Genomic DNA, 23,948 nt, shown 5'->3' on the forward strand with positions numbered 1-23,948 from the left:
TGGAAGACAAATCTCCGTCCCAGTCTCAGGTCTTTTGCAGACTCCATCAGGTTTTCTTCCAGAATTGTCCTGTATTTGGCTCCATCCATCTTCCCATCAATTTTAACCATCTTCCCTGTCCCTGCTGAAGAAAAGCAGGCCCAAACCATGATGCTGCCACCACCATGTTTGACAGTGGGGATGGTGTGGTCAGGGTGATGAGCTGTGATTTGTGCAATATACGACTGATTGTTGTCCTATGGACAGAGTCTCCCACCTAAGCTGTAGATCTCTGCAGTTCATCCAGAGTGATCATGGGCCTCTTGGCTGCATCTCTGATCAGTCTTCTCCTTGTATGAGCTGAAAGTTTAGAGGGACGGCCAGGTCTTGGTAGATTTGTAGTGGTCTGATACTCCTTCCATTTCAATATTATCGCTTGCACAGTGCTCCTTGGGATGTTTAAAGCTTGGTAGATCTTTTTGTATCCAAATCTGGCTTTAAACTTCTTCACAACAGTATCTCGGACCTGCCTGGTGTGTTCCTTGTTCTTCATGATGCTCTCTGCGCTTTTAACGGACCTCTGAGACTATCACAGTGCAGGTGCATTTATACGGCGACTTGATTACACACAGGTGGATTGTATTTATCATCATTAGTCATTTAGGTCAACATTGGATCATTCAGAGATCTTCACTGAACTTCTGGAGAGAGTTTGCTGCACTGAAAGTAAAGGGGCTGAATAATTTTGCACGCCCAATTTTTCAGTTTTTGATTTGTTAACCTCTTACACCTATGGTGGCGCTATTTCATTTTTGGAAGAAAAACGTTCCCGTTTTAAACAAGATATTTTGTCACAAAAAGATGCTCGACTATGCATATAATTGCTACTGTTCGAAAGAAAACACTCTGACGTGTCCAGAAATACAAATATCTTCTCTGTGCGTGCCCTTTAACGTGAGCTTCAGGCAAAACCAAGATGACTTGGCATCCAGGAAATGACAAGGATTTTTGAGGCTCTGTCTTTCATGATCTCCTTATATGGCTGTGAACGCAAGAGGAATGAGTCTGCCCTATCTGTCGTTTCCCCAAGGTGTCTGCAGCATTGTGACGTATTTGTAGGCAGATCATTGGAAGATTGACCATAAGAGACCACATTTACCACGTGTCCGCCCGGTGTCCTGCGCCGAAATTGGTGCGCAAAAGTCACCTGCCAGTATTTTTCCATGGGGCACAGAGAGAGAAGCAAGCTTCCACGAACTGCATGTCAATGAAGAGATATGTGAAAAAACACCTTGAGGATTGATTCCAAACAACGTTTGCCATGTTTCGGTCGATATTATGTAGTTAATCCGGAAAAAGTTTCACGTTGTAGGTGACTGCATTTTCGGTTCGTTTCGGTAGCTAGGCGCAATGTAGAAAACGGAACGATTTCTCCTACACACAGACGCTTTCAGGAAACACTGCGCAACTGGTATGTGGCTGGGAGTCTCCTCATTGAAAACATCAGAAGCTCTTCAAAGGTAAATGATTTTATTTATTTGGTTATCTGGCTTTTGTGAAAATGTTGCGTGCTACATGCTACACAAAATGCTATGCTAGCTTTGCATACTCTTACACAAATTAGTCAATTTCTATGGTTCAAAAGCATATTTTGAAAATCTGAGATGACAGTGTTGTTAAGAAAAGGCTAAGCTTGAGAGCAAACGCATTATTTTAATTTTATATGCGATTTTCAGAAATCGTTAACGTTGCGTTATGCTAATGAGCCTGAGGCTTAGTCACAATCCCGGATCCGGGATGGGGAGTTTCAAGAGGTTAAAAAGGTTTGAAATATCCAATAAATGTCGTTCCACTTCATGATTGTGTCCCACTTGTTGTTGATTCTTCACAAAAAAATACAGTTTTATATCTTTATGTTTGAAGCCTGAAATGTGGCAAAAGGTCGCAAAGTTCAAGGGGGCCGAATACTTTCACAAGGCACTGTATCACCGGACGGGAGGTAGAAAAGATATCGGAGGTGGAGAAATAGGGAACATGAGAAGAGGAGGGAACAGATAGAAATGAGGGATGGAAAGAGAATAGGACTTCACTGAGGCAGACACTAAATAGCTATTACCCATAAATAACCGAAGAGACAAAGGTTGCATCAGTATACAGTGCACTACTTTTGACCAGAGCCCTATGGGTGCTATCTAGAACCAAAAAGGGTTATTTGGCTGACCCCATAGGAGAACCATTTGAAGAACCCCTTTTGGAGAGGGTTCTACTTGGAACCAAAAAGGGTTATCCTATGGGGACAGCCTCAAAACGCTTTTGGAACCCTTTTTTCTTAGAGTGTATGTAGGGAATAGGGTGCCATTTGAGACAAACAAATGCAGACCTGTTCAAATGCAGACCTACAGTGAATCTAAACTGACTTGGTCCACAGTACTAAGTCCGTATTATCCAGTACAACAAAAGTACCAGTTACTAAAGAGTTTTTCTAGAACAAGTTTTAATATATCTAGAATATAATCACACACACAAAAAACACACTCGGAGTCAGACAAGTTTTAGAGTAGCAGAGGCAGGACTTACTGAGGTGTAGAGGAAGCCCTCTCCATTCATGGCTGCGTAGAGCCCGGCCTTCACCCCCTGGATGGCTACCACCCGCAGCCCCACTGGGATGAGGTTAAACAGAGCTGAGGAGAGAGAGGAGGGAAAGAGAGAGACATGGGGAGGAAAAAAGAGATATACATGAAGAGATACATGGAGAAAGAGACCGAGAAAGAGAGACAGAAAGACAGGAAGGGATAAGGGAGAATGAACACAGGTATAATAAAGGTCACAGTTTATTCCTACCCACATTACTATTTATATACAGTACAGCAGTAGAGCAACATCACAGCACTGTGACTTTCACATTTGGGAAGAGTGTTGACTGTTTAGAAAACCAGTCATTGTATTGAATAAGGTAGGCTGTGGAAGGAAAGTGGTCTATGGTGGATCTTTGAGGGAATAAGGGAAAAGGTAATAAGCGAATCAAATAAGAACCTCAGGGGTATGGGGGAATGTGCCAACACTCCCTTGTCAGATGCACTGATTCAATTTCAATCGACAGGCTCCTTGGTTGGCCAACAAATTACCTTTGTAGGCAGAAAAGAGTAACGCATACCAGAGGCCAGTGGAGCAGCGAAGCAAGAGCCCAGAAATGATGTGTGTGTGCGTGTGACTGTGCATGCATGTGTGTGGATGTTTAAGCATGATGGGGGTGGATCAAAAGAAATGCATGAGGGAGAGTAAAGTGGAGTCAGTGTGAGTGTATATGTGTGGGATAAAGAGACTGAACAAATGTGTGTGTGTGTGTGTGTGTGTGTGTGTGTGTGTGTGTGTGTGTGTGTGTGTGTGTGTGTGTGTGTGTGTGTGTGTGTGTGTGTGTGTGTGTGTGTGTGTGTGTGTGTGTGTGTGTGTGTGTGTGTGTGTGTGTACTCTGTGCAGGGGCGTCATGCCCATAGGCCAGTGGAGGAGGAGAGAGAGTATAGAGTCACACACATAGCATTTGATTTTAGCTGCCGGTCATAATACTAGCCCCTACCATTTTATGAAGTTGGCTTTAGCTAGCCAGCTAGATAGGTTCCCAATCTCCCAACTTCATAACTAGCTACCATGTCATGTCATGCTATCAATCAAGTTATAGTAGTTTGTCTAACTACAGGTAACTGCCAAAAAGGAGACACCAACATAAAGTGTCTTAGTAGAGCGAGCCAGAACATTTTCAATGCACCTTGGCATAGATCCTACAAGTGTCTGGAGGGATGTGACACCATTCTTCCACGAGAAATTCCATCATTTGGTATTTTGTTGATGGATAACACTGTCTCAGGTGCCGCTCCAGAATCTCCCACAAGTGTTCAATTGGGTTGAGATCTGATGACTGAGAGGGCCGTGGCATAAGGTTTACATCGTTTTCAAGCTCATCAAACCATTCAATGACCAATCATGCCCTCTGGATGGGGAAATAGTCATCCTATGGGGATATAGCCATTGTAGCCAAAATAATGGCCTGCCCAACATTTTTATACATGAGCCTAAGCATGATGGGATGTTAATTGCTTAATTAACTCAGGAACCACACCTGTGTGGAAGCACCTGCTTTCAATATACACTGAGTATACAAAACATTAGGAACACCTGCTTGTTCCATGACATAGACTGACCAGGTGAATATAGTTGAACGCTGGGATCTCTTATTGATGTCACTTGTTAAATCCACTTCATTCAGTGTAGATTAAGGGAGGAGACATGTTAAAGAAGGACTTTTAAGCCTTGAGACTATTGAGATGTGGATTGTGTATGGGTGCCATTCAGTGGGTGAATGGGCAAGACAAAATATTTAAGTGCCTTTGAACAGGGTATGGTAGTAGATGCCAGGCGCACCGATTTGAGTGTGTCAAGAGCTGCAACACTGTGTATCAAGAATGGTCCACCTCGCAAAGGACATCCAGCCAACTCGACACAACTGCTGGAAGCACTGGAGCCAACATGGGCCAGCATCCCTGTGGAAGACAGCTTGTAGAGTCCATGTCTGACGAAATTGAGGCTGTTCTGAGGGCAAAAAGGAGTGCAACTCAGTATTAGGAAGGTGTTCCTCATGTTTTGTACACTCAGTGTACTTTGTATCCATCATTTACTCAAGTGTTTCCCCTATTTTGGTAATTACCTGTAGCTGGCATGACTGCTGGCAACAGGGTTGCTAGACTTTAGAAAATAAAACAATTACTAGACTCACAATCCTTTAAATGTTTTACACAAATGTTAAATGTTTAAATGTAATCTTGCACCTTAAGATAATATCATGATATTTGTGTATTAGTTATGATCCCATGATATGTGCCTCCATTGAAAACGGAATTGTCAGCTGTCCAAAGTGCTGTGCTATGGATAGAGTCTAGGCCATAATCATGTTTTTAAGCTATACAGTGTTTGTTTACAATTACATTGTTTACAAACAATGGAGTTAATAAAGCTTATATTTAAGTTGACAGTTGAACTAAGCTCATGAGGCATTTATCAATTATATTTTTTAAAGAATTAATGGCTATGTATCAAATCATTTATTAAAGGTTCAAAAAAGGATTTACCAATCCCAGATTTTCATATCATATCCTTAAAACCATCCTAAGACCTGGCAGCATTTCTCACCATTGCTTCCTGGATTCTGAGCTAAAGCCCAGAAAAAAAAACACTGTACGGTAATTCGGGCAGCCGATAAATCTCATATTAACGCCAGCCTTGGAGCTCCATAATGCCAAAACTCACAAATAAGAGCTTCGACGATCATTCAAGGATCACATAACAACACTAAGCCTTTCGGGATGCTTTGATATGGGCTAGGAAGAATTTTTTTTGACTTTTTTAACAGAGAGGGATAGGTGAAATAATCCGCAAGGACACAAATACAAAAGGGATAAGGAGGGGATGCAAAAATACTCCAGCATCATGAGTGGGTGCAACTGAGCTCCTGTATGAAGAAGGAGCCCTCCGGCTACACAGCTCACCAGGCATTAATCTTCTCTCAATCCACGAAAACACATACTGTACTGTACCCACCATCCATCCACCCTGAAAGAGCACAACTGGGCAGGCGACTCGTTTTGGGCCGGGAAACAAGATCATTTTTGGGTCCCTCTCCAACCTCTCCTTTCCTTTCCTTGCCTCTCTTCTCCTCAGCCCTGTTTTCCTCCTCTCTTCTATTTCACCCATCTTTTCCTCTTTTCCCCTCCTCTCCCATTCTCGTCTTATCAGCTTTCCTCTCTCCTCTCCTCTCCTCTCTTCTCTTCTGATAGAGCTCATTGGGTTTACTTCTGGCTTCTCTACTCTATCTATCTCTTTAATATGAGTAGGAGATGTGAACTAAATAAGTTTAACATCTTGCCAGCTGTTGATTCTTATATTCTCCTTCCCCTGAAGCTCTGGAGACTCGTATGCTATGATATTTTCGTTCTGATACAATGAGAGGCCTTCTTCTTCTTCTTCTCTCCAGCTGGTACAGCAGTGGAGAAGGGAAGAGGAAGTTTGCCTTTCTTTAATTTTCTTGTTCAGCAGAGTTGCGAATTGAGTTACTGTGGGAACTGCGGCTGCGGCCGCCTACTCTTCACTGCCTTTTCACAACTGCCAGGTACAGTAGGTAATCTCGCCCCTGCAATACAGTGTGTGCTGCAGCGCTAACAGACACACTCTGCTATGGAATAGATAGGGAAATAGTCGTAGTGTGAATTGACCAAGCACAGGTTAACTACTTACTTAATACTCTTCATCTCTATTGAGAAACAAAGAGCTCCCTCTACTTCATTCTGTCCTTGGCAACATGTTGTGCCTCACTCCAAGAGTACACAGGTTGGATGAGTGGCCCCCTGTGGCTCAGTTGGTAGAGCCCGGCACTTGCAATGCCAGGATAGTGGGTTCGAAAGGTGGGACCACCCACCATACAAAAATGTATGCAAGCACTGTAAGTCGCTTTGGATAAATGTGACTTATAGGGCCAACACTTTGCTCTGGACTTCAACTCTATCAAGTGACTCCTGCATCTATTAAACTATCTCTTTAGTGTGTGTGTGTGTACACGCACAAGGAACACAAGCCATGGTGTGCATGCACGCATGCACGTAACTTGTGTACCTCTAGGCTGGTACTGCATGTAAGTCAAGGAGGGGACAGATCCCCTTCCCACCAGACAGATGGATGGGAATGCTCCTGGCCTGACCGTTGAGTGGGTGTGTGTTGAGTGTTGAGGCGTGCACAGGTGATCTGTGGAATTCTAGATTGTGGTGTGTCAACATCCATGTACACTGTCATGATGAAATGGCATTTGTCATCGTAAGGGCTAGGCATTTTTTCAGACCCACGTGACCTCACCAGGACAAAGTGTATTACACTTTCAGATTGTATGATAGGAGATGTGCATGTTGGGAACTGTAATGTGTGTCATATAAACTCACTGTAGTCGCTGTTCTCGTCCTTGGTCCCATTTATAGTGCCATCCGGTTTCATCTGCAGGTAGAAGCCCTGCTCGCTGAACAGTCGAGTCACAATGCCCTTCAGCTGCGGCTCTGCAATATAACACAACAGGGATAAGAGTTAGCTAGCTGCTTGGGTCGTGTTTATTAAGCACCAAACAGAATAAAATGGACTGAAACAGGGAGGGACTACCTGAATGTGTCCAATAAGAATAGCTCATTTTAGATTTCCATTGCAATGACCACGGCCCAGGTCACTTAGGCACCAAAACACTTGAATGTCATGCCCTCATACCCTCAGTACCCATTTCAATGACTAGGGGCTGACCAGGGAAAACAACAGCTAATTGTACTAAGGGCATTCAGAGCATGCAGATACCAACATAACACTAATCAGTGGAAAACCATCTAAACCATCTCCCAGTCTTGTAGACAAAAAAAAAAGGTTTCAGTTGGTGGGTCAAAACTGAACTGAAAAATAAACGGTTGAAGACGCCACCTCCAGATCATGAACTGGGCACACAATATGGGACAGATAAACTTGGCACTACAGCCGCCTAACACCCAAATTATGCAGGAAGAGACATAAAAAGACTAAAATACAGCACTATTTAAAGCAAGTCGGTGTGCCAGTTAAATGCTGATGATGAGGTGGACCCAGTGGATGATAGAAACCCTGAAAGGTGGAGAGATACGTTAAATATGATGCAGAAATGTGTGGTCCACCTCTTCTTATCCATCGGTGACAGATATGATACTCTCAGACCTCTGACTAACTTGTAGCCTCACTGTGAGAATTGGCCCATGGGTGGATCAATAAAGCATTCTTCACCAAAAATGCTTCACCTTACCCTGGACACTAATAGCTCTGGTCCAGTTCATTAGTGTGCCTTCCTTCACTTCAAGTACTGGCGTTTCACGTTTTCACATGATAAATGTATGTTTTCAGATGTTGAGCTTAGATTTAATATGTGAAACCATATTTTCACATGTATTAAATGTATAGATTACATGTTAACAACACCCTTTCACGTGAGGAGAATAGCGTGTTTTCACCTTACATGTAAATTGAAATGTGTTGCATTCTATAAACCATTTTTTCTATAAAAAGGTTACATAGCCTACCTACCTGAGCATAAAAATAATTATTTCTTACTTCTGAGCTATCCACTCTATTATTAGCCTTCCATTTCATCCTAGCTAGCCATTTTTAGCTTCTGTTATTGTTAGCTGTCCATTGGTTTTTGTTACATTTAATAAACAGGCTACAATAGTGTGTGTGCTTATGTAATTCTGTGTGATTATTTAGTTAGTTAGTAAATAAATAATTAAGCAAATTTGTGCATCGCTAATTCATGATTTAGGCTAGGGTTCGTGCAGATTTACGAGGTCAACGACATTCAGAATGAGACTGAAATGAGGAAATGATTAATTATTGACTGTAATGATATCAAGATATTCCGATATATTCTTGAGTTAATTCGGGAAACGGTAACTCATTAAACAAACTTTTCCTATGGTGCCCCAAGATACTAATTAGTTAATTGTTACATGATTAATTTAAATTACGTAATAATTAAATATAGTTAATTATTCTATAAATAGCATGTCATCACATGAATGATAGTCACGTAAAAAAAAAAATTGACAGCCCTATTTTGAATTGAACAGTCAATATCTGAGATTGAGAGAAATTGATAATAAATATGCATGGTCAAGACATTGGCTTCTCCCATGGGAGACCTGGGATCTAATCCCACCAGTTTCAAAAGCATATGCTGGTTTAGAATATCACATGTGAAATGTTGGAAAACCACTAGTCTGAGTCATGTTAAACGTCCATGTAAAACTTAATGTGTCTGAAAACCATGTCTGGTCCGTGCATTATTTGTTTTCACGTGACATTTTTCACGTGATTTGTGAAAAATGTGTTTTTTTTCATGTTTTTTTTGTTGTTTTAAGGGCACTCAGTGCAGCAACCCCCTAACTAATAAACATTTACCTGTAGACAACCAGACTAAATAGCCCTTGGAGCATTGCTGTTGTAACTCACTTGACCAGTATCCTACATGGATTTTAAAACTTGGATGTCCCCCCCAGGTGAAATGAAGAGGGGAGAGAGGTTGCTTCAACTGTGCATATCAATGTTTAGTTATGGACTTCTTTAAAATGATGTATTATGCCAACATAAAAACACGCAAAAAGTTTGAATTGACTCTGATGGTGGCATGCTCAGTGGTGTAAAGAAAAAATACTTTGAAGTACTACTTAAATCTGTACTTTTTTCGGTATCTGTACTTTACATTACTATTTATATTTTTGACAACTTCTATTTTTACTCCACTAAATTCCTAAAGATATGTACTTTTTACTCCCATACATTTTCCCTGGCCCCCAAAGTACTCGTAACATTTCAAATGCTCAGTCTGAAAGCGTTCAAAATACAATGAAAACATTTCAAATACATTATCTGTACAGCTTAAAACAACAATGCAATGTGAAAACAAGTTGACATTGAGGTTAAACAAAGTGTGCGTTTATCAATTTACCTGATTTTGCTAACTGTTACTTTGGACAAAAATCATTGTTATAATGGTTTTTGTATAAAACATTTTTTTAAAACGTACAGCTCAATTTGAGCAAATTCTGAATTTGCGGAATGATTTGAACTGAACAACACGTTTCCCCAAAACGTTCTTGTAAATTATTGAACAGACTGAGATATGTTTTCTCCGCTCAGTGGATGTGCAGGGTGTGATCTTGAAGCAATGAGTGACGTTAAACAGTAACAGTACAGCGCCGTTTCCGTTAAATTGAACGTTATATTACGTTTTAATGTACTGAACGCAGCCCTGCTCTGAGGTCACTGACCTGGCTTCCTGCGGACTGGTCTTTTCTTGCCGCTGCAGAACCGAATTTTGTTGAAGACAGTAAATATATGCCTCTCACACAAGGAGCGGGGATCTTTGTTGGGGCTGGTGCGCCGTTTCGAAGTAGCGACCTTTTCGCTGTTTGCCTCTCTTGCTTGACGTTTCTGTCGTATCAGGGAGCTGGCGAGCGCCGCCGCCATCTCCCCGGTAGACTAACCCTAGTGTAGACCACTTGAATCGTCTCCGCATCTACTATGAGCGAGATGTTGTGAAGATACTGCTGAGGGTGCTGATTATGGCTGGTCCAATGCATAAGGTTGCGTAAGTGCGCCATGATGATAAATATGTAGGTAAGGTGCATAAAATGACTGAACTTGCTGAATGCTGAAATCAAACATATTTGCGATCTAAATAACGGTAACAACATCGATATACATATGAAATATTGCAAAGGCAGTCTTTACAAATATGTAGGCTACTATATCTCTAAATAAACACATTTGTATTTTACATTCAGCACATTGTGTACATTTCTCCAAAGTACTCTTTTATCTCCAGTCCAGTTATTCCCAGTTATCCTGATAAAATGTCCCGTGAATAGTTTCATTATCCATCGTTTTCACTCCTCGAAATTTCTAGTGCTCGACATTGCACAACTTTCTGAGTTCACTGTTCACGAACGCGGACACACTGTTCACCAGCCCCCGGACGGCATGGTATTTTGGACTACTATGGGCTCGACACTCGAGCAGCAGGTTAAAAAAAAATCCAAATTCGAAACCTCAATGTTCTCTGGAAGACGGAGAGTTATAACAAGTTGGAGAACAATCGGAAAATATATGTTGTCATGACAGGTAATGAGCATCCTAAACTGACATCATTCGAACACACTGGTTGAACCAATGTTGTTTCCACGTTATTTCTTTAAAATTACTTTCAACCAACGTGGAATAGTTGTTGAATTGACGTCTGTGCCCAGTGGGAAAAATCGAAGCACAAATCTCACTTGTAGCCTGTGGTGAAAAGTACTATCAAAGCAACCGGTGAAGTCCACTCTTCATTGCCTGGTTTGCAAACAGCCTTTCTTTTTCGCTCTATGCAATCCTACGTGATTGTGGTTCAGGTGAGGAAATCACGGAGGCTGAGAGAAAGAGAGGGAAAGGAAACCAACGAGAGAGAGAGGAAGCGGGCTTTAGCGAGTGTGTGTGTGTGGTTGAGAGATGGAGGGAGAAAGTGCAGGAGGGAGGAAAGAGAGTTAGAGAGAAGTGGTGGGGGTGCATTGTAAACGAAAGTGATGGTGGGCTGCTTGGCAGTAGGTGCGCCAGCAGCAGATAAATTCCGTAATTCAACATCATTTCACCAAAGGCTATGAGAAAGGCAGGTCTCCATTACACAAACCGATCTCGCGCACCAGACATACTTCCTGCGCGCAATATAGCCTATGGACTGGGGGCGAGGTAGTGCAAACCTAGTCCCTAGGCTAGTAGCCTGTGTCTGTACCTGTAACCTACCACACACATGAACCAGCTGGATACCGGCTGTCCCGAGGCACTGCATCTCTCTACTTTATACTGTAAACCCAATTCAAAAAGAGAAGGTCGAGCATTTTTTTCCCCCCACCTTTATTTAACCAGGTAGGCTAGTTGAGAACATCATTTATAACTGCGACCTGTGACATTGAAAGTCAATATATATTTATTTAAAAAAAAAAGAGTTCTTAACAGGGTGTTTTTTTAACCCTCCTTTAGACATGAGCTCGTCTTCAGAGCAGATATTGAGAACGTTAACCAGCAAAGCAGTGGGATACAAACAACAACACAAGAGTTACACATGGAATAAACAAACATACAGTCAATAATACAGTAGAAAAGTCTATATACAGTGTGTGTAAATGAGGTAAGATTAGGGTGGTAAAGCAATAAATAGACTGTAGTGGTGAATTAATTACAATTTAGCAATTAAACACTGGAGTGACCGATGTGCAGAAGATTAATGTGCAAGTAGAGATACTGGGGTTCAAAGGAGAAAAAATAAAATAACAATATGGGCATGAGGTAGTTGGATGGGCTATTTACAGATGGGCTATGTACAGGTGCAATGATCTGTAAGCTGCTCTGACAGCTTATGCTTAAAGTTAGTGCGGGTGTCTCCAGCTTCAGTGATTTTTGCAATTCGTTCCAGTCATTAGCAGCAGAGAACTGGAAAGAAAGGCGGCCAAAAGAGGAATTGGCTTTGGGGGTGACCAGTGAAATATACCTGCTGGAGCGCTGCTATGGTGACCAGTGAGCTGAGATATGACGGGGCTTTCATCTATACGTCTTTACCTACAAAAGACTTATAGATGACCTGGAGCCAGTGGGTTTGGCGACGAATATGAAGTGAGGGCGAGCCAACGAGAGCATACAGGTCGTTGTGGTGGGTAGTATATGGGGCTTTGGTGACAACGGATGGCACTGTGATAGACTGCATTTTACAGGTATTTGTAGTTGTCTACATATTCTAAGTCAGAACCATCCAGAGTATTGATGCTAGACGGGCGGGCTGGTGCGGGCAGCGATCGGTCGAAGAGCATGCATTTAGTTTTACTTGCATTTAAGAGCAGTTGGAGGCCACGGAAGGAGAGTATAACATTGAAGCTCGTCTGGAGGTTAGTTAACACAGTGTCCAAAGAAGGGCCAGGAGTATACAGAATGGTGTCGTCTGCGTAGAGATGGATCAGAGAATCACCAGCTGCAAGAGTGACATCATTGATGTATACAGAGAAAAGAGTCAGTCTGAGGATTGAACACTGTGGCACCACCATAGAGACTGCCAGAGGTCCGGGCAACAGGCCCTCCAATTTGACATACTGAACTCTGTCTGAGAAGTAGTTGGTGAACCAGGCGAGGCAGTCATGTGAGAAACCAAGGCTGTTCAGTCTGCCGATAAGAATGTGGTGAGTAGGCCAGGTCTTTTATCGATGATGGTTATGATATCGTTTAAGTACCTTTTGGGGGGCGAGCGCAATAAAGTAATTCGACACGCTTTAATTGATGACCATAGGCACATTGAAACAGATGATATCAGCAAGAAGGTCTAATGGTCTGATCATTCATGAATATCCTATACCACATTGTGCTGAGAAATGGCTTGAGGACACTTCCATAAACAGGGCGATCTCTTGTTATAGCCGATCACTTAATATTCCCATCTCTCATTTGTCCAGAATGATAGTGCAGTTGTGGGGTGTTTTGGTGATTCTCATGTTCTAGCAACTGAGACAATTCCATCCAGTGTAGCTTTTTTTAGGTTACAGCAAGTGACACGCACGCAAGTGAATCCTCCACCGTGAACAAGTCACACACTCATGCTATTCTAAAATGGATCACCGAGCGGGCCTCTCTCTCTCTCTCCAAAACCTTCTGTCGTGTCAAGTGGAAATTATTCACTCAGGATACTCCTCACTGTGCATCTCTCAGGGCCGATGCGGGTTAAAAGTGTCTTGTTCCATTTGGCACAGGGATTTTTTGTTTTTTTGGGGGGGGGGGGGCTCAGTCAGCGTCTCAACTTACTGTTGATAGTTAGAATAGTATAATACACAAGGTCAATTTCGAAATGTGGATGTGGATCAGCAGTTTTTCACTGACAGTCATTCAATTAGCCCATGTGAGCTAACGTGTTTTATACTTGTAGTAATCATGGTTGAATTACCGAAAGGGGGCCCCCATTGATTTTGTTAGGGACTCTCACCAGATATCATATTAAATAACAAAATGTTGCTTAGGGCCAGCACTGACCGCATGGGGAGGCAGGTAGCCTAGTGGTTAGAGCGTTAGACTAGTGACCGAAAGGTTGCAAGATCTAATCCCCGAGCTGACAAGGTAATTTGTTCTGCCGTTCTGCCCATGAACAAGACAGTTCCTAGGCAGTCATTGAAAATAAGAATTTGTTCTTAACTGACTTGCCTAGTTAAATAAAACATACAAATATGTGGATGTGGGAGCCACTATGGTCCTTGGATGTACACAGAGAGCTAAGAGGAGAGATTAACTTCATCACTACCTGTATTAATGAGGGGTGTTGAATGTACCAAGCGGTCTGTTTGAACAACTGGTGCACAGCTCAGACACCCATGGATACCACACAAGACATGCCAGGTCTTTTCACATTCTCCATCTCCAGAACAGACTATGGGAGGCGCACAGTACTACATAGAGTCATGACTACATGAAACTCTATTCCACATCAAGTAACTGATGCAAGCAATAACATTTGATTTAAAAACAGATAAAAATATACCTTATGGAACAGTGGGGACTGTGAAGCAACACAAACATATGCACACATGCATGCATATGGACTATACATACATGTACACATGGTTTTTGTACTGTAGATATGTGGTAGTGGTGGAGAAGTGGCCTGAGGGCACACAGTGTGCTGTGAAATCTGTGAATGTATTGTAATGTTTTAAAACGGCATAAACTGCCTTAATTCTGCCTTGGCAGCAGCTAACGGGTATCCATAATAAATAAAATACAAAATGATGAGTTCATCCCTGGGCTACACCATCACGCATGCCCACTAGGTGGTGTGGCTAAGTTGTGTCATATCATTTTTCTGGTTGAGTCCATTTCGGCTGCAAATGCAGTCCAAATGCAGTGATGTCCTTTGCTGACTTTGTCACAAGTAAAAGTTGATCAATCAGAAGGCCTAATACCGACGACCGGAGATTTATCGGTCTGCGACTGAATGGGAATTAAAATGGATGTTTTATCCATTTTAGAATAAGGCTGTAATGTAAGAAAATGTTGGAAAAGTGAAGGTGTCTGAATACTTTCTGAATGCACTGAACACACATACGTACAGTGGGGCAAAAAAGTATTTAGTCAGCCACCAACTGTGCAAGTTCTCCCACTTAAAAAGACGAGGCCTGTAATTTTCATCATAGGTACACTTCAGCTATGACAGACAAAATGAGAAGAAAAAAAACAGAAAATCAAATTGTAGGATTTTTAATGAATTTATTTGCAAATTATGGTGGAAAATAAGTATTTGGTCACCTACAAACAAGCAAGATTTCTGGCTCGCACAGACCTGTAACTTCTTCTTTCAGAGGCTCCTCTGTCCTCCACTCGTTACCTGTATTAATGGCACCTGTTTGAACTTGTTATCAGTATAAAAGACACCTGTCCACAACCTCAAACAGTCACACTCCAAACTCCACTATGGCCAAGACCAAAGAGCTGTCAAAGGACACCAGAAACAAAATTGTAGACCTGTACCAGGCTGGGAAGACTGAATCTGCAATAGGTTAGCAGCTTGGTTTGAAGAAATCAACTGTGGGAGCAATTATTAGGAAACGGAAGACATACAAGAACACTGATTATCTCCCTCGATCTGGGGCTCCACGCAAGATCTCACCCCGTGGGGTCAAAATGATCACAAGAACGGTGAGCAAAAATCCCAGAACCACACGGTGGGACCTAGTGAATGACCTGCAGAGAGCTGGGACCAAAGTAACAAAGTCTACCATCAGTAACACACTACGCTGCCAGGGACTCAAATCCTGCAGTGCCAGACATGTCCCCCTGCTTAAGCCAGTACATGTCCAGGCCCGTCTGAAGTTTGCTAGAGAGCATTTGGATGATCCAGAAGAAGATTGGGAGAATGTCATATGGTCAGATGAAACCAAAATAACTTTTTGGTAAAAACTCAACTCGTCGTGTTTGGAGGACAAAGAATGCTGAGTTGCATCCAAAGAACACCATACCTACTGTGAAGCACGGGGGTGGAAACATCATGTTTTGGGGCTGTTTTTCTGCAAAGGGACCAGGATGACTGATCCGTGTAAAGGAAAGAATGAATGGGGCCATGTATCGTGAGATTTTGAGTGAAAACCTCCTTCCATCAGCAAGGGCATTGAAGATGAAACGTGGCTGGGTCTTTCAGCATGACAATGATCCCAAACACACCGCCCGGACAACGAAGGAGTGGCTTCGTAAGAAGCATTTCAAGGTCCTGGAGTGGCCTAGCCAGTCTCCAGATCTCAACCCCATAGAAAATCTTTGGAGGGAGTTGAAAGTCCGTGTTGCCCAGCAACAGCCCCAAAACATCACTGCTCTAGAGGAGATCTACATGGAGGAATGGGCCAAAATACCAGCAACAATGTGTGAAAACCTTGTGAAGACTTACTGAAAACGTTTGACCTCTGTCATTGCCAACAAAGGGTATATAACAAAGTATTGAGATAAACTTTTGTTATTGACCAAATACTTATTTTCCACCATATTTTGCAAATAAAATCATTCAAAGTCCTACAATGTGATTTTCTGGATTTTTTTTTCTCTATTTTTCTGTCATAGTTGAAGTGTACCTATGATGAAAATTACAGACCTCTCTCATGTGGCTGACTAAATAGTTTTTTGGCCCGCTGTACATACATTGGGGCGGCAGGTAGCCTAGTGGTTAGAGCGTTGGACTAGTAACCGAGAGGTTGCAAGATCGAATCCTTTGAGCTAACAAGGAAAAAAATCTGTCGTTCTGACCCTGTACAAGGAAGCTAACCCACTGTTCCTAAGCCGTCATTGAAAATAAGAATTTGTTCTTAACTGACTTGACTAGTTTAATAAAGGTTAAAAATAATAATATATATATATACAGTGCCTTTGGAAAGTATTCATTTTGTTACATTACAGGCTTATTCTAAAATATATATTTTTTGTTATCCTCAGCAATCTACACACAATACCCCATAATGACAAAGTGAAAACAGGTTTTTAGATTTTTTTGCAAATATATTACATTTAAATAAAAAACAGATACCTTATTTACATAAATATTCAGCCCCTTTGCAATGAGACTCGAAATTGAGCTCAGGTGCATCCTGTTTCCATTGATCATGCTTGAGGTGTTTCAACAACTTGATTGGACTCCACCTGTGGTAAATTCAATTGATTGGACATGATTTGGAAAGGCACACACCTGTCAAAATAAGTTCCCACAGTTGACAGTGCATATCAGAGAAAAAAACAAGCCACGAGGATGAAAGAATTGTCCGTAGAGCTCCGAGACAAGATTGTGTTGAGGCACAGATCTGGGGAATGGTACCAAAACACTTCTGCAGCATTGAAGGTCCCCAAGAACACAGTGGCCTCCATCATTCTTAAATGGAAGAAGTTTGGAACCACCAAGATTCTTCCTAAGCCACTCCTTAGTAAAAGACAGATGACAGACAGCTTGGAGTTTGCCAAAAGACACCCAAAGACTCTCACACCATGAGAAACAAGATTATCTGGTCTGATGAAACCAAGACACAGTGGCCTCCATCATTCTTAAATGGAAGATGTTTGGAACCACCAAGACTCTTAGCACAATCTTGGCATTCTCTCAACCAGCTTCATGAGTTAGTCACCTGGAATGCATTTAAATTAACAGGTTTGCCTTTGCATTTGTGGAGTTTCTTTCCTTCTTAATGCATTTGAGCCAATCAGTTGTGCTGTGACAAGTTAGGGGTGGTATACAGAAGATAGCCCTAATAACTTTTGAGAAAATGGCCTTTGAATGTTTTGGTACCTACTGGAGAGGTCTTCTTTGTTCCCTTAATTTGGTTTTTGTACAGGATGTTCACAGTCAGACTGTTGGAAAATGTCAGACATATCAGTTGCCCACGCTCCCCCTTTGGATAGATCCCATTGAAAAACTTTGCTAGGTATATCCAACAGTCTATCCCAAAGTCTCACCATATACACCTTCCATCTCACCTCCTAGGGTTCCCAGCCCATGTCCCCAGTTATTGCAAGTATAGGTGCAAACTTGTGGATACCTAAAAAGTAACGTACTGCTCTGTTATGGACGTACTGCTCTGTTCATTTTTGAGATGCTTTGCACCCCACACTCCTGCTGAATAGTCCAGAACAGGACACACGCATGTCTGATACAGTTTGGAATACATAGCATGACCAATATCTTTGAGTGTTTTTGTTTTCCTATAACTCCCTTAAGAGCTATACTTGCTGATTCGGACAGGGCAAATGTTCCATATAGAAAGGTAATATTTAAAATTGTTACTGAACTCAAGAATGTCTTCACCAAAACACTTCTCTTAATGCATTTTAGAAAAACAGGTACTATCTGTGTTTTTGTCTGGGTCTCCATTTTTTACACTAACTGACTGCACATAATAACATGTTCTGCAGGTCTTGTTCAGTTTCCACCATCAAAATAATATCATCAGCATATAAAAGGGTACTTAGCATTTCATCATTACATCTTACTCCAATATTTAACTGTTTCATTTATTTTGCCAAATCATTTATAAACATAGCAAACAGTCGGTGATAAGGCGTGTCTTTGTTTTACACCCGAGGGTGTGGGAAACCAATCGGAACAATTTTCATTAATTCGCACACAAGCAATTGGTACTTTGTAAAGAGACTGGATTGCATGATACAATTTCCCAAAAACTCCTGTCTTTAACAAACTATAGGCTAAAATATCCCTATTTACAAAATCAAAAGTTTCTGGAAACCAATGAAACATGCAAAAGTAGGCTTCTCTTCGTGTAATCTATTTCTGACTATTATACAGACCGAGAAGATATGATCTATACAGGCTCTGTGTGATACACAGTGATGGGACAGAATGGATAGAGGGCATGTAAACCATTAGACTGCATGGAGCTTGGTTTGGCTGCCAACCTCATTCTCTATCATTCTCCTGATTGCCACTCAACCCCCCCAGCTCTGATCACCTCAGAGCTGAGAGTAGAGGACCCATGTGACTCACAGAGAGGATGCCATGATTAGTTTTCTCACTGACCTGCTTCAGCGAATCAGCAATGGTAGGCCTACAGTTGGCTGCTGATACTGTGGTTGTGAGTGGCTCAGTTGATTGAGTGTGGTGCTTGCAAAGACAGAGGTTGTGGGTTTGATTCCTGCTGGGGCCACCCAAACACTTGACTGAAAGACAATTTGGATAAATTGCATATGTTGTTATACTATAAGTACCTTAACACTGGAGTTAAAACTATGAGTTTGAGGAATCAATGGGTATTTTATCTGGTACATAAAATAATTTTTCAAAATTGGTAATTACCTGGTACCAAATGGTGAAAACGAATTAATATTATACCACAGCATTGTTGAATACTTGTATCTGATTGGTTAGAAAGGCATTCAATAATGGACATTAAAACCAGCTATTAGAAAACATTGTACGTTTTCAAACTGTTAATCAGTCTAAATTACTCTGGGACCCTTGAGGAATTTATTTATTTTTTCTTTACTTAACCAGGCAAGTCAGTTAAGAACAAATTCTTATTTTCAATGATGGCCTAGGAACAGTGGGTTAACTTCCTGTTCAGGGGCAGAACGACATATTTGTACCTTGTCAGCTCGGGGATTTGAACTTGCAAACTTCCGGTTACTGGTCCAACGCTCTAACCGCTAGGCTACACTGCCACCCATTATGAAAAGGTCATCTGTATATTCATAGTATTATTTATAAGAATGAACAGGTAGAACATTTATTGAATGACTCTGATCTTGATTTTTTTCCCTGCAAAATGGCTGGAGAAATCTTCTCCTATTTCTGCCTTTAATGTCCCTGGATATTCCATGACTATATTCAGGCTGAATGTCTTCCTCTTCCCTCATATGTCTCATTATTATTGGATTATATCGACCACCGATATCTCATATCTCATTTTATGACCATCTAAATGCCATGCTTAAAGAATGTGATCATAAGATCATCTTCATAGGCGATTTCAATATAAACTGGGAAAACAAAACTTACGGGAAAACTCTAAGAGATCACAGACAATTTTAACCTGACTCAAATAATACAAGGACCAACCAGGTTAACACAGACATCCCAGACTCAAATTGATCTGGTGTTTACCAACAGACCTGATCGAATAAATAACTAAGCTATAACTAACTAAGCTATAGTCAAATTGACTGGTCTGAGCTGTTAAGCAATGAAGACCCAGAGTCTGGATTCAGAACATTTCTGTCAGCTATTGACAAAGTGGATACCACTTTTACCGGGAAATTTCTACGTAAGCCAAGAAGGAAAACCTCTCTATCATGGCTCAACTAGGACCTCTGGAGGCAGATGAGAGAATGGGATCTTTCCTTGAAAAAAGCACTGAAGTCTGGTCAGAATGATGACAGATGTCTATTTACATCACTGAGAAATAAGATGGTATGGCATATTAAAAAGAATAATCAAAATCAGAGTTCTTCTTCAGAATGATCTATGAAGCAAAAGGACATGGCAAAGGGATTTGGAAAATCTTAAACGAACAGGGAGAGGAGCTGAAAAGTAAAAAAAAAAAACATCCCGATTTAAAGGTTAATGGGATTCTAATTCAAGACTCCAATTTCATATCCACCACCTTTAACACTTTTTTTGTTGGCTCTGTAAGGGAACTGGCTCAAAGATTTTCAACCAAGACCACAGTTCTCACTCCCATAGATAATAATAAACCAATATTCAGAATTCCTGAAATCTCAGCATCAGCAGTGGACAGTAGGCTGGGGCGGCAGGGTAGCCTAGTGGTTAGAGCGTTGGACTATCAACCGAGAGGCTGCAAGTTCAAATCCCCAAGCTGACAAGGTACCAATCTGTAGCTCTGCAGTTAACCCACTGATCCTAGGCCGTCATTGAAAATAAGAATGTGTTCTTAACTGCCTTGCCTGGTAAAATAAAAAAAATACAACAATTAGCTTCTTCAGGAGCTCTAGAACAAAATATGTACTTGGTCTAGACACTGAATTCCTGAAGAGACACAAATATTCTATGATTGCCCCTATTGTACATCTATGGGTTCTTCTCCAATGTGATACCGGTTTTAAAATCTGGTGACCGACCTATAAGCAATCTTCCAGTGCTATCAAAAGTAGCTGAAAGATGGGTGGCTGATCATCTGACTGATCACCTCAATCAGGGCAACTCCATACATCAAAAGCAATTAGGATTCAGAACTAACCATTCTACTGAAACAGCCAAATGCTATTTTCTGGAGTGCATTAAATCTAAACTGGACATACAGTTAAAGTCGGAAGTTTAAATACACCTCAGCCAAATACATTTAAACTCCGTTTTTCACAATTCCTGACATTTATTTAATCCTAGTAAAAATTACATGTCTTAGGTCATTTAGGATCACCACTTTATTTTAAGAATGTGAAATGTCAGAATTATAGTAGAGAGTGATTTATTTCAGCTTTTATTTCTTTCATCACATTCCCAGTGGGTTAGAAGTTTACATACACTCAATTGGTATTTGGTAGCAGTGCCTTTAAATTGTTTAACTTGGGTCAAATGTTTCAGGTAGCCTTCCACAAGCTTCCCACAATAAGTTGGGTGAATTCTGGCCCATTCCTCTTGACAGAGCTGGTGAAACTGAGTCAGGTTTGTAGGCATCCTTGTTCGCATACGCTTTTTCAGTTCTGCCCACAAATTTTCTTTAGGATTGAGGTCAGGGCTTTGTAATGGCCACTTCAATACCTTGACTTGGTTTTCCATAAAGCTATTTTGCCACAACTTTGTAAGTATGCTTGGGGTCATTGTCCATTTGGAAGACCCATTTGTGACCAAGCTTTAACTTCCTGACTGATGTCTTGAGATGTTGCTTCAATATATCCACATCATTTTCCATCCTCATGAGGCCATCTATTTTGTGAAGTGCATCAGTCCCTCCTGCAGCAAAGCAACCCCACAACATGATGCTGCCACCCCTGTGGTTCACGGTTGGGATGTTGTTCTTCAGCTTGCAAGCCTCCCCCTTTTTCCTCCAAACATAACAATGGTCATTATGGCCAAACAGTTATATTTTTGTTTCATCAGACCAGAGGATATTTCTCCAAAAAGTATGATCTTTGTCCCCATGTGCAGTTGCAAACCGTAGTCTAGCTTTTTTATGGCGGTTTTGGAGCAGTGGCTTCTTCCTTGCTGAGCGGCCTTTCAGGTTATGTCAATATAGGACTTGTTTTACTGTGGATATAGATACTTTTGTTCCTGTTTCCTCCAGCAACTTCACAAGGTCCTTTGCTGTTGTTCTGGGATTAATTTGCACTTTTCGTACCAAAGTTCGTTCATCTCTAAGGGACAGAACGCGTCTCCTTCCTGAGCAGTATGACTGCTGTGTGGTCCCATGGTGTTTATACTTGCATACTATAGTTTGCACAGGTGAATGTGGTACGTTCAGGCGTTTGGAAATTGCTCCCAAGGACAAACCAGACTTTGAGGTCTTGTCTGATTTCTTTTGATTTTTCCCATGATGTCAAGCAAAGAGGCACTGAGTTTGAAGATAGGCCTTGAAATTCATCCACAGGTACACCTCCAATTGACTCAAATGATGTCAAATTAGCCCATCAGAAGCTTCTAAAGCCATGACATAATTTTCTGGAATTTTCCAAGCTGTTTAAAGGCACTCAACTTAGTGTATATACATGTTTGACCCAATGGAATTGTGATACAGTGAGTTAAGTGAAATAATCTCTCTGTAAACAACTCATGGATACCATTTGTATGTCTCTGCATGCAGTTTGAAGGACATTTAAGGTAGTATCAGGAGCCATTGCTAACTAGCGCAATGACTGGAAGTCTACAGGAACAGCTAACATTTTATGTTTATGCATGCTAGCTGCTCTTGTAGACTTTCAATCAGCTAACTCTAGTTAGCAATGGCCCCAGAAACTACCTTCAAGTTCAAACTGTGTTTTAGCATACTTAAATTAGAACTTCAACTCCACTGCTGATTCAACACTATGTGTGTGTGTGTGTGTGTATGTGTGTGTGTGTGTGTGTGTGTGTGTGTGTGTGTGTGTGTGTGTGTGTGTGCACGCGCGTGTGTGTGTTGCATGGTATGCCTTCACAATCACCATGCTGTCATTTCCGTGACCTCTGTTGGTGCACTTTCCCTATCGATTGGGAAAACACAACACCAGGGCTGCAGCTGAGTGTCAATGGACAGGCGGATCGATCCACTTGCTGCCTGCCGTGGGGGTGACGTTTTTGCTGTCCTCTAGGAGAGTTTTATGTTATGATGTTATTTTTCTCCTCAAGGATTTTTAGATTAAATGTTCTACTCTAAATGATCCACTGTCTCCTCTATTCTTGACCCTGAGTTGGCTCTAGAAATTGTAGCCTCCATGTTTATTCCTCTGGTAGATAAACATGCCCCTTTTAAACAATCCAGAGTTAAAGATATGGAGGGTTAGCTCTTCGGAGCTATCTGAGTTCATTCAGACCAGGTCTTGGACAAAGCAAGGATAACTGACTGTAGTGGATTGGCATTCCTTCAGACTGAGAAACATATGTACTATTTTGATTAAGAAAGCTAAATCAATGTCACGACTCCTCCTTGTTTTATGACGCTCAGTTTCGTTGTATATACCGTCTAAATTTTGTAAAAGAAGTTAATGCACTAAAGCGTACAAATTCCTATTCTTCCTTGCTTAGTTCTGTCTGACCCTGGCATCATTACGTGAGAAGAATGTGATAAGTGATACTTTTAACTGGCATTTTATCAACTCGGCAGTTTTCATATTTGAGATTAACGTGGTGTGTTTTACCCTGGTTGACTGCTCTTCCCAGCCTCTAGCTGACTCTGGTTAACCCGTCTTCTTTTAACCTCCCTGGGATCATTCGGGATGCTAGCGTCCCACCTCGCCAACAGCCAGTGAAATTGCAGGGTGCCAAATTCAAAATAAAACAGAAATCTCATAATTAAAATTCCTCAACCATACAAGTATTTTACACCATTTTAAAGATACAGTTCTCATTAATCCAACCACAGTGTCCGATTTCAAAAAGGCTTTTCGGCGAAAGCAGAACATATCATTATGTTAGGTCAGCAACTAGTCACAGAAAGCATTCAGCCATTTTCCAACCAAAGAGAGGTGTCACAAAAAGCAGAAATATAGATCAGAGTAGCAGGCAGTTTACTCTGGGCACCTTATTCATCCAAGCTACTCAATACTGCCCCCCTGTCACCAAGAAGTTAATGAATCTTTGTTTTCATTTTCAACAATCTACTACCTGTGATGTACTAGATGCCTTGCTTAAGATTGGGGCTTATATGCGTGATCCAATTTTGCTTCAGCTCTCTGCC

General features: G+C 41.4%; 1 protein-coding gene across 5 annotated transcripts in view; it reads right to left on the minus strand.

The window, feature by feature from the left end:
- fgf12b (fibroblast growth factor 12b) overlaps positions 1-23,948 on the minus strand; it is a 128,001-nt gene that overhangs the window by 19,097 nt on the left and 84,956 nt on the right. For 4 of the 5 annotated variants that reach the window (XM_064984115.1, XM_064984114.1, XM_064984112.1 and 1 more), the window contains 2 exons: positions 6,957-7,067; positions 2,557-2,660 (listed from right to left, as the gene is read on the minus strand). In XM_064984115.1, the coding sequence (XP_064840187.1) occupies positions 2,557-2,660; positions 6,957-7,067 (215 nt within the window). Of the gene's footprint in view, positions 1-2,556; positions 2,661-6,956; positions 7,068-9,845; positions 10,084-23,948 lie in introns of those variants that run through there. The other variant, XM_064984111.1, reaches the window with a different exon arrangement.

This window comes from Oncorhynchus masou, chromosome 13 (genome assembly GCF_036934945.1).
Source record: "Oncorhynchus masou masou isolate Uvic2021 chromosome 13, UVic_Omas_1.1, whole genome shotgun sequence".
NCBI classification, from domain to species: Eukaryota; Metazoa; Chordata; class Actinopteri; order Salmoniformes; family Salmonidae; genus Oncorhynchus; species Oncorhynchus masou.